Source organism: Ursus americanus, chromosome 8 (assembly GCF_024610735.1).
Source record: "Ursus americanus isolate L20-20 chromosome 8, mUrsAme1.1.p, whole genome shotgun sequence".
In the NCBI taxonomy this organism is placed as follows: Eukaryota; Metazoa; Chordata; class Mammalia; order Carnivora; family Ursidae; genus Ursus; species Ursus americanus.
In genome coordinates this window covers 82,523,919-82,540,069 of record NC_142134.1, presented here as the reverse complement: position 1 = coordinate 82,540,069, position 16,151 = coordinate 82,523,919, and the positions used below count along the sequence as shown (strand labels likewise).

At 44.6% G+C, this 16,151-nt stretch overlaps 1 protein-coding gene across 6 annotated transcripts in view; it reads left to right on the top strand.

Moving 5' to 3' along the window:
• Positions 1-16,151, top strand: part of NSD2 (nuclear receptor binding SET domain protein 2) — an 89,134-nt gene that overhangs the window by 33,866 nt on the left and 39,117 nt on the right. For all 6 annotated transcript variants that reach the window (XM_087864344.1, XM_087864343.1, XM_087864346.1 and 3 more), the window contains 2 exons: positions 8,199-8,365; positions 8,863-9,345. In XM_087864344.1, the coding sequence (XP_087720470.1) occupies positions 8,199-8,365; positions 8,863-9,345 (650 nt within the window). The remainder of the gene's footprint in view (positions 1-8,198; positions 8,366-8,862; positions 9,346-16,151) is intronic.

The window sequence follows — 16,151 nt, the reverse complement described above, 5'->3', positions numbered from 1 at the left end:
ATGATCTTCTTTGGCGTCATGAAACTTGGGAATATAAATTGGTCCATGGAGCAATTGAAGAACACATTAAGAATATGTTATTGATACAGATTAGAGCAGATGCAAATTTAAATATTGGTTGGAGAGCTCACAAAACAGAAAAGCTCGTGTGTTTTTGGAGGGAAAAATGAGTTCAGGTGGTTTGAGATTCTTCTAGAAAGTTCTTCCAGAGTAAAGTTTGAATTTAGTTTGAGGGAGGTGATAAATGATGAGCACAGTTTTGGAGCTGAGCCAAGGTAGTGCCCAGCTGACCTGTGCACCCTTCAGAATTATGGGTGACTAGAGCTGCGGGCTGGGCCAGGTGGCCTTTCTGGCCTCTTAGTACTGCTGATTAGTCAGCCTTATATTGTGTCTTAGTGGTACATGAGTACATGTCACCTCCTGTTCTTTGGCTGGAGGCCTGAGCTCTCACAGGAGCAGCATTGCTGCCCCCAGGGCAGGTTGGGGGTGCTGTTGGCTTGCTGTGTGAAGCAGATGGCTGCTGGGGATGGGGTACGAGGGTGCCTATCTGACAAACAGACTTGAGAGGAGGTGGGTTCAGGACAAAGAGGATCATGCTTGCGTCCTGAGTGCCTCTGTCTGAGTCCTGCCCAGCCTTCTGCCCCTGGGGGTGGTTGGACTCTACCTCGAGGCTGAGGAAAGCACATCTGCTTAGGGCTTGTGGTGGCCAGAGAAGAGCCTTTGGGCTGGCTTCAGCTCTGACTCCATGGCCTCAGCTTGCCAGAATTGAGGAGGTCCCTTCCATGAGGCTTCAGGGACCCCAGGATGTACCCCAGAGGCATCTAGACTTGGTAGAGTATGAAAAAACTATCAGTTAAGACAGAGGCTGGGCAGGCACACAGGTGTGCACCTGAGGTGTTGCCGGTTCCTTCCCAGCTCTCTAAAACCACGCAGCAAAGCGAAGTAGAAGTCATGGTGGGCTTTATGACTTCACGCCAGTGGTCTGCCTAGTACATCACAAGCAATTCCTTTTTAATGTCTGGGGGTTTCGACTTTACTTATATGACGCTCCCAGCATCTCAGACCTATGTGATTGAAGGGGTCTTTTAATGTCTCTTGATTCAAGCTCCTGGGGTTAATTAATTTTAATTTCATTACATCTTTCCCCTGATTTAGAGCAAAATAATTCCTGTAGTCTACAGCAGCCTGTCTGAATGACATTCACACACGACACCATTTTTATTTTCTCTCACTTCCTCCTCCTTTATTTTCTGGCCCTTACTCTTTTTTTTCTTTTTTTTAAAGATTTTATTTATTCATTTGGCAGAGAGAGAACGCACAAGCTGGGGGAGCAGCAGGCAGAGGGAGAAGCAGGCTCCCCGCTGAGCAGGGAGCTCGATGTGGGACTCGATCCCAAGACCCTGAGATCATGACCTGAGCCAAAGGCAGCCTCTCAACCGACTGAGACACATAGGTGCCCCTCCAGCCCTTACTCTTGCTTACAACATTGGAGCAGAGCATTATGCTCCCAGGAGGCATGGGCTCTGGAGTCAGCTTGCCAGGGTTTAACTCAGCTGGTTGGTCTAGTAATGAACTGCTTAATTTCTTTAAGCCCCAATTTCCCTATGTATGAAAAAGGAGGGTAATGAAAATAATACTTGTTTGGAAAGGTCTTTGCATGGGGAGTAGTGAGCATTCAGATGTTAGCACATGTTACTGTCCTCTTCTTTTATACTTTTAAACCCTGAATTTTTATCATATCTATCCCCTTTCCCCTGGTTACCTCTAGGGCTCTTTCCTGAAAGCATTCCAGTTTGACCAGTTATTTCCCCTGCAGGATCCTAGGGTTAGATCATTTAATTTAGATAATTTTGTACCCATTCTTAGTTCCTTTATGTCACTTGTTTTTTTTGGTTTGCTTTGTGAAAGATTTTATTTATTGTTTGCTTGTTTTTTATTTAAAAACCTTCTAAGCCCATGGTTCAAAGTGGAACAATGCAGTGGACACCCGTGTGCCCTCACCTATATTTGCAAACTTGAGCTTGCTCCGTCTTTTTCTGAATGTGAACACTCCTTTGCCAACCCATGTGAACGGACGCTGTAGGCATCATGGTGCCTCACCCCTAGATCTGTCAGCAGGGATCTTCTAAGAACAAGGACAGCTTCCTGTCCAACACATGCAGGGAAACACTGTATCAGTGACACTGCCCATCATCAGGGCCCTTGCTTAGACTTCCCCAGCAACCTTCAGTATTTTCCCTGTGCCTTTTTTTCCTTCACTCTGGATTGAAAAGGGTGCTTGCATTACATTTAGCTGTCCACTGTCCTGTCTCTTTAGGCTCCTGCAGTCTAGACCGGCACCCCCTGCCCCCAGCACTTACTGCTCTAGTCTCTTGTGATGAGACTCAGGTCCATAAGACCAGCCAGGAGTACCATGTAGGTGTTCTTGAGGAAAGGGGCTTGAGCTTGGCCCTTTGCTGAATACCTGCCTTCCTGCAGGTTTCTCTAGGAATTGTTTGGGGATGCAGCGCAGGGAGCACTTATAATCACAAGCAAATCAGCTTCAGAAGACTGGTGATGTGCATTTGAAAAATAGTTCAAAAGGAAGGGAGTCAGGGTGAACACCCTCCAGCTGATAGGAGATTCACATGACCTTCGAAAAGAAAAGGGGTCAGAGGAAACTGAGAATGGGAGGTGGGGGGGGGGGTGACAGAAGGACACATGTCTCAGTTGAATTTCATCAGGATCTCTTAGTGTCAGTTGTCCCACTTCCCAGTAAGTGGTGACCAACAAAACTCTCCAATGGAAAATACAGCCCTTTTTTGTCATTAGTGAGTGATCTGTGGCCATGTTTGGAGATCTCCCCTGCCAGTCTTTCCTCACGGTTTTAGCGCTCCCTTATGATCCATTGGCTTATAAAATGGTAACTGTCCATTTTTATCATGCTTTCTCTGTTTAATTAACTGGCATTTTTCTGTGAAAATGAGCTTCCTCTTAAAAATTTAGTTATGTAATATAGTCCTTACTCTTTTTAAAAAACTTTAAATTTAAATTCAATTTAATTAACATACCGTATATTATTAGTTTCAGAGGTGGAATTTAGTGATTCATCAGTTGCGTATAACACCCAGTGCTTATTACATCAAGTGCCTTCCTTAATGCCCATCACCCAGTTATCCCATTCCCTAGTCCTTACCCTCTTCCTTTCCTTTCCTTCCTCTCTTTCTCTTTTCCTTCCTCCCTCTCTTCCTTCCTTCCTTCCTTCCTTCCTTCCTTCCTTCCTTCCTTCCTTCCTTCCAAGATTTCATTTATTTATGAGAGAGAGAGCACGAGCAGGGTGAGGGGCAGAGGGAGAAGCAGACTCCCTGCTGAGCAGGGAGCCTGATGCAGGACTTGATCCCAGGACTCCGGGAGCAGGCTGAGCATGGGGGTCTTGTGAAGCAGGTATTTTTTTTTTTTCCTGTGAGATGCAGCTCCCTCACCCTACCCCCTGTCCCCACCCCAAATTTTATTTCTTTCTTTATTTTTGTTTGTGTGTACTTCCTCCCCCCCTTATCATGCTTGGATTTATAGATGTGCTTGAATTTGGATCTTAGTAATGCACTCAGATTTTAAAAATTGAAGTATACATGCAGAAGAGAATACAACTCATAAGCAGCAGCTCAATCCAGACTCTTGAAAGTTCAAATTTCCTTTGAAAAGCTAAGTTAATGAAAGTTTTAGTAGCATTTCTGTGATATATGGCAGCATAACTTGTCTTGCCTACTATCTACAAGGGCATCCAGATGGATGAGCAGCTTTGAGGCCTGACTCTTTTAAGTTGGAAACAGAAGATAAATGTATGTTTTAGATATTTAGATACTATGAAAAAAACTGAGTTCTGTTACATCTGGGAGCTTCACCATCTTCTTGACACACCTGTACCCCACTAGTCTTCTTGTCAGATAACAGGTCAGGAGTCAAATAATTATCTGTTGTGGAAAATTTTGTTGTTGCTTTTTCTGTTATGGAAGGGAAACTTCATTGCTTTATTGCTAAACTCCAGCATTTTCTAAAATTATTACAGGTAATCTGGCTTTCTTATATCTTGGGTTATTTGATAGTATAATCTCCTTTTTTTTCTTTTTTGCTTGTTCTCTCAATTACTAAGAGAGGTGTGTTAAAATCATCCGCTGTGATAGTGAATGTGCCTTTTTTTATTTGCAATTTTGTTGGTTTCCGCTTTACCTATTTTGGCGCTCCAGTGCCCCCCAGGGACTAAACCGGGAAATTCAGGCATGGTGATGCTTGTCCTTTATTTCCTGTAGAACGTTATGGTGTCACGTCCTTGTGATTTTGTCCCTGTGCTCTATTCTTGCTTCTGTAGACACTTGTCTGCATTTTTTTATGGCTTCTCTTCCTCCCTAGAGCTTCAGCTCCAAAGTAGTCTTGTCTCTTTATGGGGTCCATTCTGCATGCATGGGTGACTGCTGTTAACTCAAAGGATTCTATTGAATCTAGTCTGGCCCAGAGGGTCAGAGACCACCTTAAGTCCACTGGGCCCAGAGGGTCAGAGACCACCTTAAGTCCCCACCATGATGGGGATGAAAGGATTGTAATGCAAAATTAGATACCTGGGCTATTGGTGGAGGACAGGTTCTCATAGAAGGGATTGTAGGTAGGGGGAGTCAATGGCAGGTGTTTTCATACCAACCATGGTTGATGAACATCAGAAATCACAGGAAAAAATAATTACTAATGAATGGTGGGACAACTGGTTAATTATGTGGTAAAATAAAACAATGAGATATTCACCTCTCAACTTGAACCAAAGAAATTCATGTGGATTAAAGAAACCCATAAAAATAGGGGAAAATTGGGTTGTATTGTTACCAAATTTCTAGGCAGGAAAGAACTTCAAGATTAATTACATTTATTTTACAAACTTAGAATCAGACTATAGTATTCTTCTCTGCTTTTTTTCACCTGACCTGTAAGGAGCATTTTTCTGTGTAAGTAACTATTTATAAAAAACAATATAAGTTTATATTATTTCATCATATGCACTGTAACAGATTTTCTTCATTATGCAAATGCTGTGACATATGTCTATAGTCCTTTTCATGACCCACGAAAGTTCTTTCAAAGTATTAAAGTGATGGAAGAAGTCACAAATCCCTTAATATATTCTTGAATCTCACCTATTGTAAAATCAAAGAAGTATACACACTTATAAACAGACCAAATTCTACGGAGAGGTTAGTAGTGAAAAATAGTTTACTTTCTCCTTAGAGCTAATTATTTTTAACTCTTCCAGCATTCTCTTCTAGTTTTAACTCTATCTTCTGATTTATCATTTAGATATTTTCTGTTGGTTTTCTGTTGTGGAAAATGAAGACTGATCTCTTCAATCATTTCTTATTTCTTTTCTTCCCATCCTCTGCATATAATTAACTCAGTGTTCTTTGGTGTTTTTTGTTTGTTTTAATTTTTAGCCTACTAGCCACTCCAGGGGGCAAATTAACTCACTCTTTTTAATACATCAAACATAAATGTTTACATAATTTTGACTATGTAAATATCATTCAGTGAAAAGCAAATTGTGTTCGCTAAATTGCATTTTCTTTTTTTGTACAAGTTTTTGTTTTTCTTGGAGTTAATTATTGCCTTTCTTTCTTCTTTTTTTTAATAGGCTCTACACCCAGTGTGGGGCTTGAACCCATGACCCCGAGATCAAGAGTCCCATGCTCCACTGATGAGCTAGGCAGGCACCCCTGCTTTTCTTTTTAAATCATATACTTTGCTCTGTAAGGCTATACAGCCTTATTTTTTTTTTTTTTCAAATATTCATTTCTCTGTCCCTGAAACTCATACTATTATATAGTTTCTCCTGTTGGGGGGAAAAGTGAAAACCTGTGTTTGATTGACATTTTCCTTTTTTGCTCCTTGGATCTCATCTTCTTTTTTTTTTTCTCTAAAGATTACTTATTTATTTATTTAGAGAGACTGTGTGTGTGAGTGGGGGGAGGGAGAGAGGGAGAAAGAGAATCTCAAGCACATTCTGTGCTGAGCCGCTGAGCGCAGAGCATGGAGCTTGCTGCAGAGCTTGATCCCAGGACCCCAAGATCATGACCTGAGTCAAGATCAAGAGTCAGACACTTAACCAGCTGAGCCACCCAGGCACCCTTTGGATCTCATCTTTTAACCCTCTTTTCTTGCTGCTCAGATTTTCTTTTGGTATGGAAGAGTTTTTTTTAATCTTTTCTTCCCCTGGAGCTCTCTTCTAGAATCTTCCATTTTCCTGCTTCAATCTGTATTGTTTGGCACTCTTAACCTTTTGCATAGTAGTAATCTTAGACTTTAAGATGTTTTCCTCAGTTACATGCATTGTTTTCTGTGGCTCCACACTGTGCTCATTCTTGGTCAGTTTTCCTTTTTTGCTGGAGTATATTTTTGGGGTTCTAGGAAAGTGTGTATGAGAGGTAAATTTGATTCCCTGTCATTCGGAGGATGCTACTTCTGTGTTTTCACACTTGATTGATGGTTTAGCTCAGCATAGAATTTTATGTTGAAAATAATTCTTTTCAGAAGTTTGAAGGTATTACATCATTTCCTTCTAGTCCAGGATTGCTCTTGAAGTGGTACCTTGTTATCCCACTTTTCACTCCATTAACACGGAAGCCGCCCTTGTCCCCCCCCCCCCCCCCCCAGTGCCTTCAGTGTCAGAAAGATGTGCATTGGTATGGGTATTGCATGAGGCGCTTAGGGTTGTTTTAGTTCTGAGACATGGTCTTGTGTTGGTTCTTTGACAGCTTTCTCAGTTTCTCTCTCTACAACGGTTACTTGGGTATGGTACTTTCTGAATTGATTCTATAGGTTTCTTACGGGAGTAGATGTTATTTTTCTTCTTTCTGGAAGATTTCTTAACTTACCTTCCAAGCTTTCTTGCTGATTTTTTTTTTCATAATTGTATTTCAAAGTTTCCAGTAGCTCTTTTTCTTCTCTTTTCATAGCAAACTAGAGTTTTCTTTGTCAGGTGTCATCTCTTCTTGGTGTTTTGTGTGTGTGGCATTGCAGAGACTGCTTATTTCTGTGTATCTTGGACTCGTTTATGCTGGGGGCTTCCCTGGGTTCTGGGTGTCCTTGAGGCTGCATTTGTGTTTGAGAGGGTACCACTCAGAGCTGCTGCGGCCTGTATGTGGGGAGACTGTTAGTTTATTTTAGAGGGTCCAACTGGCCGTTGGCCACTTAATTGGGAGGATCTCCAAAAGACTCAATGGAGAGGTTTTTCCTCTGGGGTTTGTTGGTTCTTTAGGAAGTATTCTTGGATCTCTTGTGACCAGCATTCTCTATGAAGGAGCAGGGGCTGGTAGATTCCCCTTTCTCCCTCCACTTGGCACAGAGATCTGACTTCTTATTTTTTTAATTAAAAAAAAAGTTTTTTGTTTTTTAAGCTCAATGCAGGGCTTGAACTCACGACCCTGAGATCAGGACCTGAGCTGAGATCAAGAGATAGATGCTTAACCGACTGAGCCACCCAGGCATACAGAAATCTGACCTTTTAACCAGCGTACTTGTTTTCAACCTCACTCTTCCTCATCTGAATATGGCACCTCCTCTCTTGGATTTTGGGATCAAGTGTCTCTTTCCTCACCTCCCTTCTGGCTGCACTGTAGGATGTGGCTTCTTCCTTTATTCTAAGAGGAACAGCAGTGAATATCTGAGAGGTTATTCTGTGGCCTCATGGCTGCCCTCAGAGGTCATTGGTGCTCTCACCCCCTGTGAGCCTTGTGAGTGAGCAGCCAGCCCAGGGTTGCCCAGCTGGCAAGTGGTGGGATTGGGATTTGAACTCAGGCTGTCTGACACCAGTGTGTATCCCTTCATTGCTACGTAGGCCCCTCTCTGTTGAATGGCCCTTTTTGCTGATATCGTCTCTTGGGCTTCTTTATTTGGTAAATCTTTTTAAGTGGATCTTGGAAGGGAGGAGATGTCCACTTTCTTTCCTAGTTTAATTTGAGTCTTATCTGAGTCCCTCATAAATGCATTTCCTTTCTGTTTGACATGGAGCATGGTGGGGATAAAAAGAGTAGGACTTTTTTCGAGGTTAACAGAGTCAAACAGCACCAAATAAAACGACCTCAAAGCAGCTTCCAACTTCATATCAGTAATTATTAATAGACTTGCCTAATTTCATCCGAAATTCTAACTTTCAAGTTCTAACATTTTATTTTAAAAACTAGGTCAGAAAAAGAGTGCACGCCAGTATCACGTACAGTTCTTTGGTGATGCCCCAGAAAGAGCTTGGATATTTGAGAAGAGCCTTGTAGCTTTTGAAGGAGAAGGACAGTTTGAAAAATTATGCCAGGAAAGTGCCAAGCAGGCACCCACGAAAGCTGAGAAAATTAAGGTGATAGATGTTCCTTAAGTACAATTTTAGACCAAAACTTTAATTTTTATTCTTATTTATCTTATTTTGAAATTATGGTTGTTTGATTTATTATAATGGCTTATGTCTGTCATTGTTTAACTTTGTCCAAGTACACTGTTACAAAACAGGACAAGTTTTCTTAGAGACAGTTTATTCATTTTACTCATTTGATGATAGAGATAATTTGTTTTATAATTTTTATTCTTTCTGTATATATAAAAATATATAAGCAGTCATATATGATATATATTATGTGATACAGATATTACATTAGTTAAATGTGATTGGAATTGATTTCTAGTTGAAATAGTAGTTATTATTGGGCTGAATTCTGTCTAAAACCTTCAAGTTAATTGGTTTTTATAGTTTTTGATTTCTAAATTTATCTGGAATTATAACAGTATCCTTTTTTTTAAAGTGGGTTAACTTTTTTGTTTGTATACTGAAACTTCAATGTCTTATGTTTTTCTTTTCAGCTGTTGAAACCTATTTCAGGGAAATTGAGGGCCCAGTGGGAAATGGGCATCGTTCAAGCAGAGGAAGCTGCAAGCATGTCAGTAGAGGAGCGGAAAGCTAAGTTCACTTTCCTCTACGTGGGGGACCAGCTTCATCTCAACCCCCACGTAGCTAAGGAGGCAAGCATTGCTATGGAGTCTCCGGGACAAATGGTCGAATCCTCAGGAGTCATTGAAGAAGCTGCTGATAACCCCAAGTCCATGAGAGAAGAGGGCGTTCCCATTAAGAGAAGGCGGAGAACCAAGCTGTCTAGTTCTGCCGAAAACCAAGAAAGTGACCCTGGGACAGTAAAGAGTACTCCTCAGAAGATGGCAGAGGCCGACCCCAAGAGAGGAGTAGGGTCTCCTCCTGGAAGGAAGAAGACCACGGCCTCCGCTCCTCGAAGCAGGAAGGGAGATGCGGCATCCCAGTTTTTGGTTTTCTGTCAGAAGCACAGGGATGAGGTGGGTACTGTGATGGGTTCTAAAGTGTTGTATATTTATTCTGGGGAGTTCCTGAATTTGAGGAACATCTCTCCAGTGCTCTTCCTCTGTTTCTCAGCATTATCAGTACAGTCTGTAGTGAGCCTTGCAGAGATTTTAGATCTAATAAATAAGTATTGTTAGGGAACAACCGTTTTCATCCTTGGGGGCGAAGATGCTTGCCTCTGCACTCTTCCTTACGAAAATGTCTCTCCCACTGTGGATGAGAAGATACCAGAATTAGAAGGTGACTTCCTTAATCTATTGAAGGGTATCAATCAGAAACTTTCAGTAAGGATCATAATTAATGAAACTTTAGAAGCATTCTCTTTAAAATTGTGAACAAGACACTGATATTAAGTGTTGTAGAGAAAATACTAGCCAGTATGGTAAGATAAGGGAAAGGAATGAAAAAGGCATAATTGTAGGGGCGCCTGGGTGGCACAGCGGTTAAGCGTCTGCGTTCAGCTCAGGGCGTGATCCCGGCGTTACGGGATCGAGCCCCACATCAGGCTCCTCTGCTGTGGGCCTGCTTCTTCCTCTCCCACTCCCCCTGCCGTGTTCCCTCTCTCGCTGGCTGTCTCTATCTCTGTTGAATAAATAAATAAAATCTTAAAAAAAAAATAAAAAGAAAAAGGCATAATTGTAAAGGAAGAAATAAACCTGCTGTTGTTTGCAGAGGTCTGTGTGGAAAACTTAAGAGAATCTACAGGGTATCTTTAGAATTCACAAGAGTTCACGAGGACTGGTGGATGTCAGATCAGTATACAAGAGCAGCAACAAAGAGGAAACGTAACATTAAGACAGATACCATTTGGGGTGCCTGGCTGGCTCGGTTGGCGGAGCATGTGACTCTTGATCTTGAGGTTGTGAGTTTGAGTCTCATACCATTTATGACTGCAACAAAAATATAAGGTACCAAGAAATAAATATAACAAAATATGTATAACTTTGGTGAAAAATAACGCTTGGTATTTTAGCAGACCTAAATAAACAGACATTAATAGATAGGGAGGTTCAGTATCCTGAAGTTGAAGTTCTCAGTTCTCCTTTTATTAAACTATAAATCCTGTATAATCTTAATAAAACTCCCAATAGGAATTTCTTTGCACTTCTTAAGTGGATGATAAATAGCCATATCTGAAGGCTTGCCCTGTCACATAGGAAGTTCTGTTACTAGAAGCAGGGACGTTTTTGCCGCGGACGTTCAGGTCAGTGGCAGCACCCAGAGTAGAGCCCAGAAGCAAACTCTTGAGCATGTGGAAGCAGATGGGAAAGGGGTGCAGACAGCTGGACAGGGTGGCTGCTCGGCATGGGCCCTGGGGCCACCCCAGTGGTTTCAGAATTCAGCTACTATGGAACAGCTTTGTGGTTTGGGAGAGGGCAGGATTTCTTAAGCCAAACTGATTATAGATCATTGAGGAGCTATGAAAGTTGATGTGCCAGGGACACCATGAACACAATGAGAGGATGGACTGTGTGTACAGAGCTCAAATGATTCTCAAGGCTCTGAAAATAAGCCTGGACAGCAGTGCGTCCACGAGGAGGTGCTGCTCAACCTCACTGGCGGCTAGGGCACTGCAAGCGGTCGTCGCGGTGAGGGTGGTGCCCCCGCCCCCAGGGGAGCAGCACAAGCCAGTGCCTCGGGAACGATGAGCGGCAGTGAGAACCCCCATCATTTCTTCCACTTGGTTTCAAGAGAAATTTAGCAATATATAGTGGAATTGAAGATGCATGTTTTTTATGTATTATAATGTCACAGCCAGGTATTTACCTTAGAGAAATTGGCCCTTGTGCCCAAGGAGACAGCACGGTGTTCAAAACTGGAAGGCTGTGAAAGGAGTAACAGCTGTGGTGTGCTCCCGCAGGACTCCGGACACCGGTGAGGTGAGCGTGCTGGAAGTCCGGGAGGAGAGCAGTGTGCCGGAAGGCTGTGCACATCTCATCACGTTCCCATAAAGTGTGAAAAGTGTAGCATACCCACTTTTTTTACCTACCTGTCTGCCTGTGTCCATCCCAGAAGAGTAAATGTGTAGCTGTGAATGTGTGTCCTCTGTCTCAGAGCTAAGACTTCCCAGGGAAGGTGGAGAAGATGTGGCCATTGCTGGATTTGAAATGGTGCAGAGCAGTGAGCAGTATGAACAGTTACCACACCGGGCCTGCTGCAGGCCCGGGGCACCAACGGCATGCTCTGAATGTGCACTACCATGTTGACAGCCGGACACCTATCATGGTTGCTGGAGAGCTGCATGCTCTGGGACTTCGGAAGCAGCCAGCCAGCTGCACTCCAGCCTGTTCCTAGTTTGTTTCTCCATGGTCTCTCCACTCATTTGGAAATTATGAGAGAAAAGTGGGTGCCTGAGAATTCAAGCCAGTTTACAAAGACTACCCTTTTTGCTTTTGGGACCTAGATTGCTCTCAGATGGCCTTTCTAGTACTAAGAAATGTGCCAAGAACAAACAGAAGCCTGTCACTCCAGACACTGCTGACAAGCTGTGACCTGAAGGCTGACACATGGGTGAGGGGCTCTGTACTCAAGGAGCAGTGCCTCTGCTCTGGAGCTCTCTGGCTCTGAGCACCCCTCCAGGGCCCGTTTGGTACAGTGTTGCCGTTGGCATAGTACTGCATGCAGTAACCAAACTGAAGCGTGCACAATTAAAATTCAGTTCTGCATTAGAGAAAACTGCCCTGCCCTGCTCTTCCCCTGCCAGAACCCAGTCTCTGTAGGGCTGGGGGGCGGTGCTAGGCCTCTGGGCCCCTTCCCTCCCATCTGGGCTCAGCAGCTAGTTGATTTTGAGTAAGTATGTGCTGTCAGAAGAGTGGTGATGGCAGGGTGCTCTTTCAATGGTTCAGTTACTTTGTTGCTTTTACAGGTGTGTTTGTGCTGGTCTGTAATAAGTAATCCTAGACTCCAGTTGAGGAGAGTAATCTTGAGTCTTTCTAGGTTGTGTTTTCCTTTTGGGAGGTGGTGGTGACTCCGAGGATGGTTTTTGTTTGGTTGTTAATTGGTTAATCAATGCCCAACCCTTGAGGAACAGCATCGGATGGAGACTTCCCTCTGCTTCCTGGACCCCCCTTTTCTAGGCTCACAGGATAGAGGACTATGACTATCAAGGACTTTTGGCTGCCACTTGACTTTTTTTTGAGATTCAGCTTCTTGCAATGAAAGTGTTAACGCTTTGTGAAATGTGCTGAGTTCTTCATTAACACGTTTTACATGTTCATCTTTGTCCATCAGGTTGAACTTAGATGTGCAGCTCACAAGTGTGTTCTGTGGTGTTCCTGGAATACAGTTAGAGGGGCTGCAGGTGGGGCAGTGAGTTTGCTGGGAGACAAAGTCCACAGTAGGCTGTAGGCCCACTGATGACCTGGGTGGGACGAGGGGTGGGGAGGATTCTGTTTGCAGGCAAGGGGTCAAGAGCAGCTCGGGGAGCCCCACTGTGGTGAAAAGCCCAGGAAGAATTTACTGAGGCTTCAGTAGCAATGTCGTTGACTACAGATGTGTGTGGTCTCAGTTTCCCATTTTTAAAGTATCTTTCCCACCTTCTCTGATCCTAATTTTTACAGATGCATTAGAGTTGAACCATGCTATATGTCTCCATTCTTTGTATATATATTTGTGTCAATTATGTAGTGTTGCATAACCCATGACCTCAAAACTTAGTGGCTTAAAACAACAACACACATGGATTCTCTGACAGTTTCTGTGGGTCAGGAATTTGGGAGCAGCTTAGCTGGGTGGTTCTGTTTCAGAATGTCCCATGAGGTCACAGATAAGATGTTGGCTGGGGCTGGAGGATCGTCTTCTAAGGGGCTGTACTGATACTGCCTGTCGGAAGCCTCACCATGTGGTCCTCTCCACGGGGTGGCTGGGGTGTCCTTCTAGCACAGACGCTGGCTTCTCATGGAGCAGGTGATCCAAGGGAGGGCAGGACGAGGTCTTACATAAGTCTTAGACCTGAAAAATCGTATGCCGTTTCTACACCGCATTGTCTTCACTGGCCAGTGCTGTTCAATAGGGAGTCAAGGCGTGAGCTGTAGGGGACTGTAGCCATCTCCGAAGTCTAAAAGGCTCACAGAGCTCTCAAAGGATATGTGAGGCAACAGGTGGGCTGAGGGCAGGGAGTGTGATCTCTGACGAGCACACAGAATCTTTGTACTGGTAACGGTTCAATCACAGTGTGTGAGCTTGCGGGTATTTGGTTTTCTAAACTTTGTGTGTGTCTGAGATAGTGTATTAAAAATCGGGGTGCCCGGGTGGCTCAGTTGGTTAAGCATCTGCCTTTGGTTTAGGTTGTGATCTCAGGGTCTTGGAATCAATTCCTGCATTGGGCTCTCTGCTCGGTGGGGAGTCTGCTTCTCCCTCTCCCTCTGTGTTCATGCCCTCTCTCTCTTTCTCTTTCTCTCTCTCCCATAAACAAAGTCTTCAAAAAAATATATGGTTGGGGCTCCTGTGTGGCTAAGTCAGTTGAACGTCCAACTCTTAGATTTGGCTTAGGTCAGGATTTCAGGGTCCTGAGATGGAGTTCTGCGTCAGGCTCTGCACTCAGTGGGGAGTCTGCTTGAGGGTTCTCTCTCCTTCTCCCTCTGCCCCTCCCCCCTGCTCGCATGCATGCTCTCTTTCTCTGTCTCTCAAATAAATAAATTTTTAAAAAAGATTTTATTTATTTGACACAGTGAGAGAGAGCACGAGCAGGGGGAGAGGCAGAGGGAGAGGGAGAAGCAGACTCCCCACTGAGCAAGGAGCCCGACGTGGGGCTCGATCCCATCATGACCTGAGCTGAAGGCAGACACTTAACCGACTAAGCCACCCAGACGCCCCACACATAAATAAATCTTTAAAAAAAATATGGAAGTAGCCACTACTGAATGCTTACCATCTTTAAGATACATTGCTAGTATGTTACTGTGAAAAATTGTGTTCAATTCTCATAAAGGCCGTTTGAGGTTGGCATAAATTATTCCTGCCTTATAGCTAGCTACCCTGAACTCAGAGATGTTAGTGACTCTCCTTTACCAGTGGGAGGACACAGGCAGGAAGAAGGACTGGGACTTGGCCCGAATTATGCAGGCATGCACACGCACAGAACTTGTAAACATTGTACTGCACTGCTTCATTGATGAAACCTATAGACTTCAGTGAGCAGCCAGTGCCTTATTAACCTAAAATAGTGGAGATACTTTCTGTGCCCCCACTGGAGTACACAGTGTATGATTAGGGATGAAAAATAAGCAGGTGGCCCCCCAGAAGGTGAGCACTGTGGGTGGGATGGTGGCTGCTTTGACCTTTTTATTTCCTGTCCCTAGCGCAGAATGTTCCTTGAATGAATGAATGAGTGAATACAACATTGTAGCTGAAATTAAAACTGTGCACCAAAGTCAGCCTGGTGGAAGAGAATGTTTCAGGGAGAGTGTGGCCTGTGGAGAGGTGGAGCCTGCCATTGTGCCCGAGTGCAGAATTGTTCAGGCAGTGATGAAAGTGGGGTGAGGATGGGCTCCAGCTTATGGGGGGCCATGGAAGACATTGCTAAGTGACAGGGACCCTACCCTACATGTGGGCTGGGCCATAGTCCCTCTGGTTGCAAGGAGGGAGACATTTTAGGATGGGAATGTCAGCAGGTAGATGGATAGGACTGAAAGCCAGGAGACTGGTTGCTGAAACCACAGCCATCTAGATGGGATGGATACAAAGATGTTCAGGAGTGGAGCTGGCCCACCTGGCATGGATTTAGGTGCAAGGGGAAGGGGACCTCAAGGACAATTCAGGAGTCTTGTTTGATGAAGCGGCTGTGACCACTGCTAGGATTCATTCTGATTGAGGATATTGTCCGCAGGGGTGGGTGACCAAGGAGGGTGGTGGGTCCACAAGTCATGTGCTAATCTTGAGGAATCTTTAAGTGGAGAGTTCCAGAAAGCAATCGTCCTGTGACTTTGAAGCTCTGCACAGAAACTTTTGCTGCGTGAAGGTCTGAGAGTTTGATGCTTGAAGTATTGGGGCTGGTGAGCTCACCCTCCTGAAGGATGGGCAGGCAGGACAGAATCCTGCTGGGCCAAGAGGTGACAGTGCTCCAAGGTGAAAGGAGGAAGCAGCTCCAGTGGGGCCAGGACTGCCGAGTCAGGGGCAGGGTGGGAACGGTGACAGTTCACAAGGGACACCGAAGAGCACACCCAGTGGAACGCTGCAGCTCAGAGCTGGGCTTTGAATTGCAGAAGGCGTCCTTGGGATGTAAGGACACGGAAGGGCTGGATGATTGTGTAGGTGGTTATTGATCCGCATCTGAAAATGCACGTGCTCTGAGATGCGAGGGTGGGTGGAAGCTGGTGGTGTGCCAGTGTCCATCCGGGCCAGGGAGGGCATGATGAGGTGTGGGGGACACAGGAGGCTGTAGGAAGCTGTCTGCAGTGACCATGCTGTGAGTAAGGGTTTGCATTTTGGGGCAGAGGTTCCCTGTGTTGGGTTGGGCAGGTCGTGGGTCTAGGTAGTCATAGTGACCAGCAGCATTAACTCGTTGATTCCTTCACTAGCACTGCCAGGTGAAGTGTTACCACCCCACATCACAGAGGAGGAGACACCTTCTCTTACCCAGTTCACAAAGCTGCCCCTTGGAGGAGCCACATGGGAACCTGGGGTCTGGCTCCGAAGCATGCTGACTAGTGCTCGGAATCAGGCTGCATGCCTTCTCTGAAAGGGCCTCCAGGGCAGTGAGGCCTGTGTCAGTTACTCAGCTTTGCTGTTATAGCAGGAGAACAGCCCTAGAAAACAGGTAAAAGGATGCCTATGGCTGCTT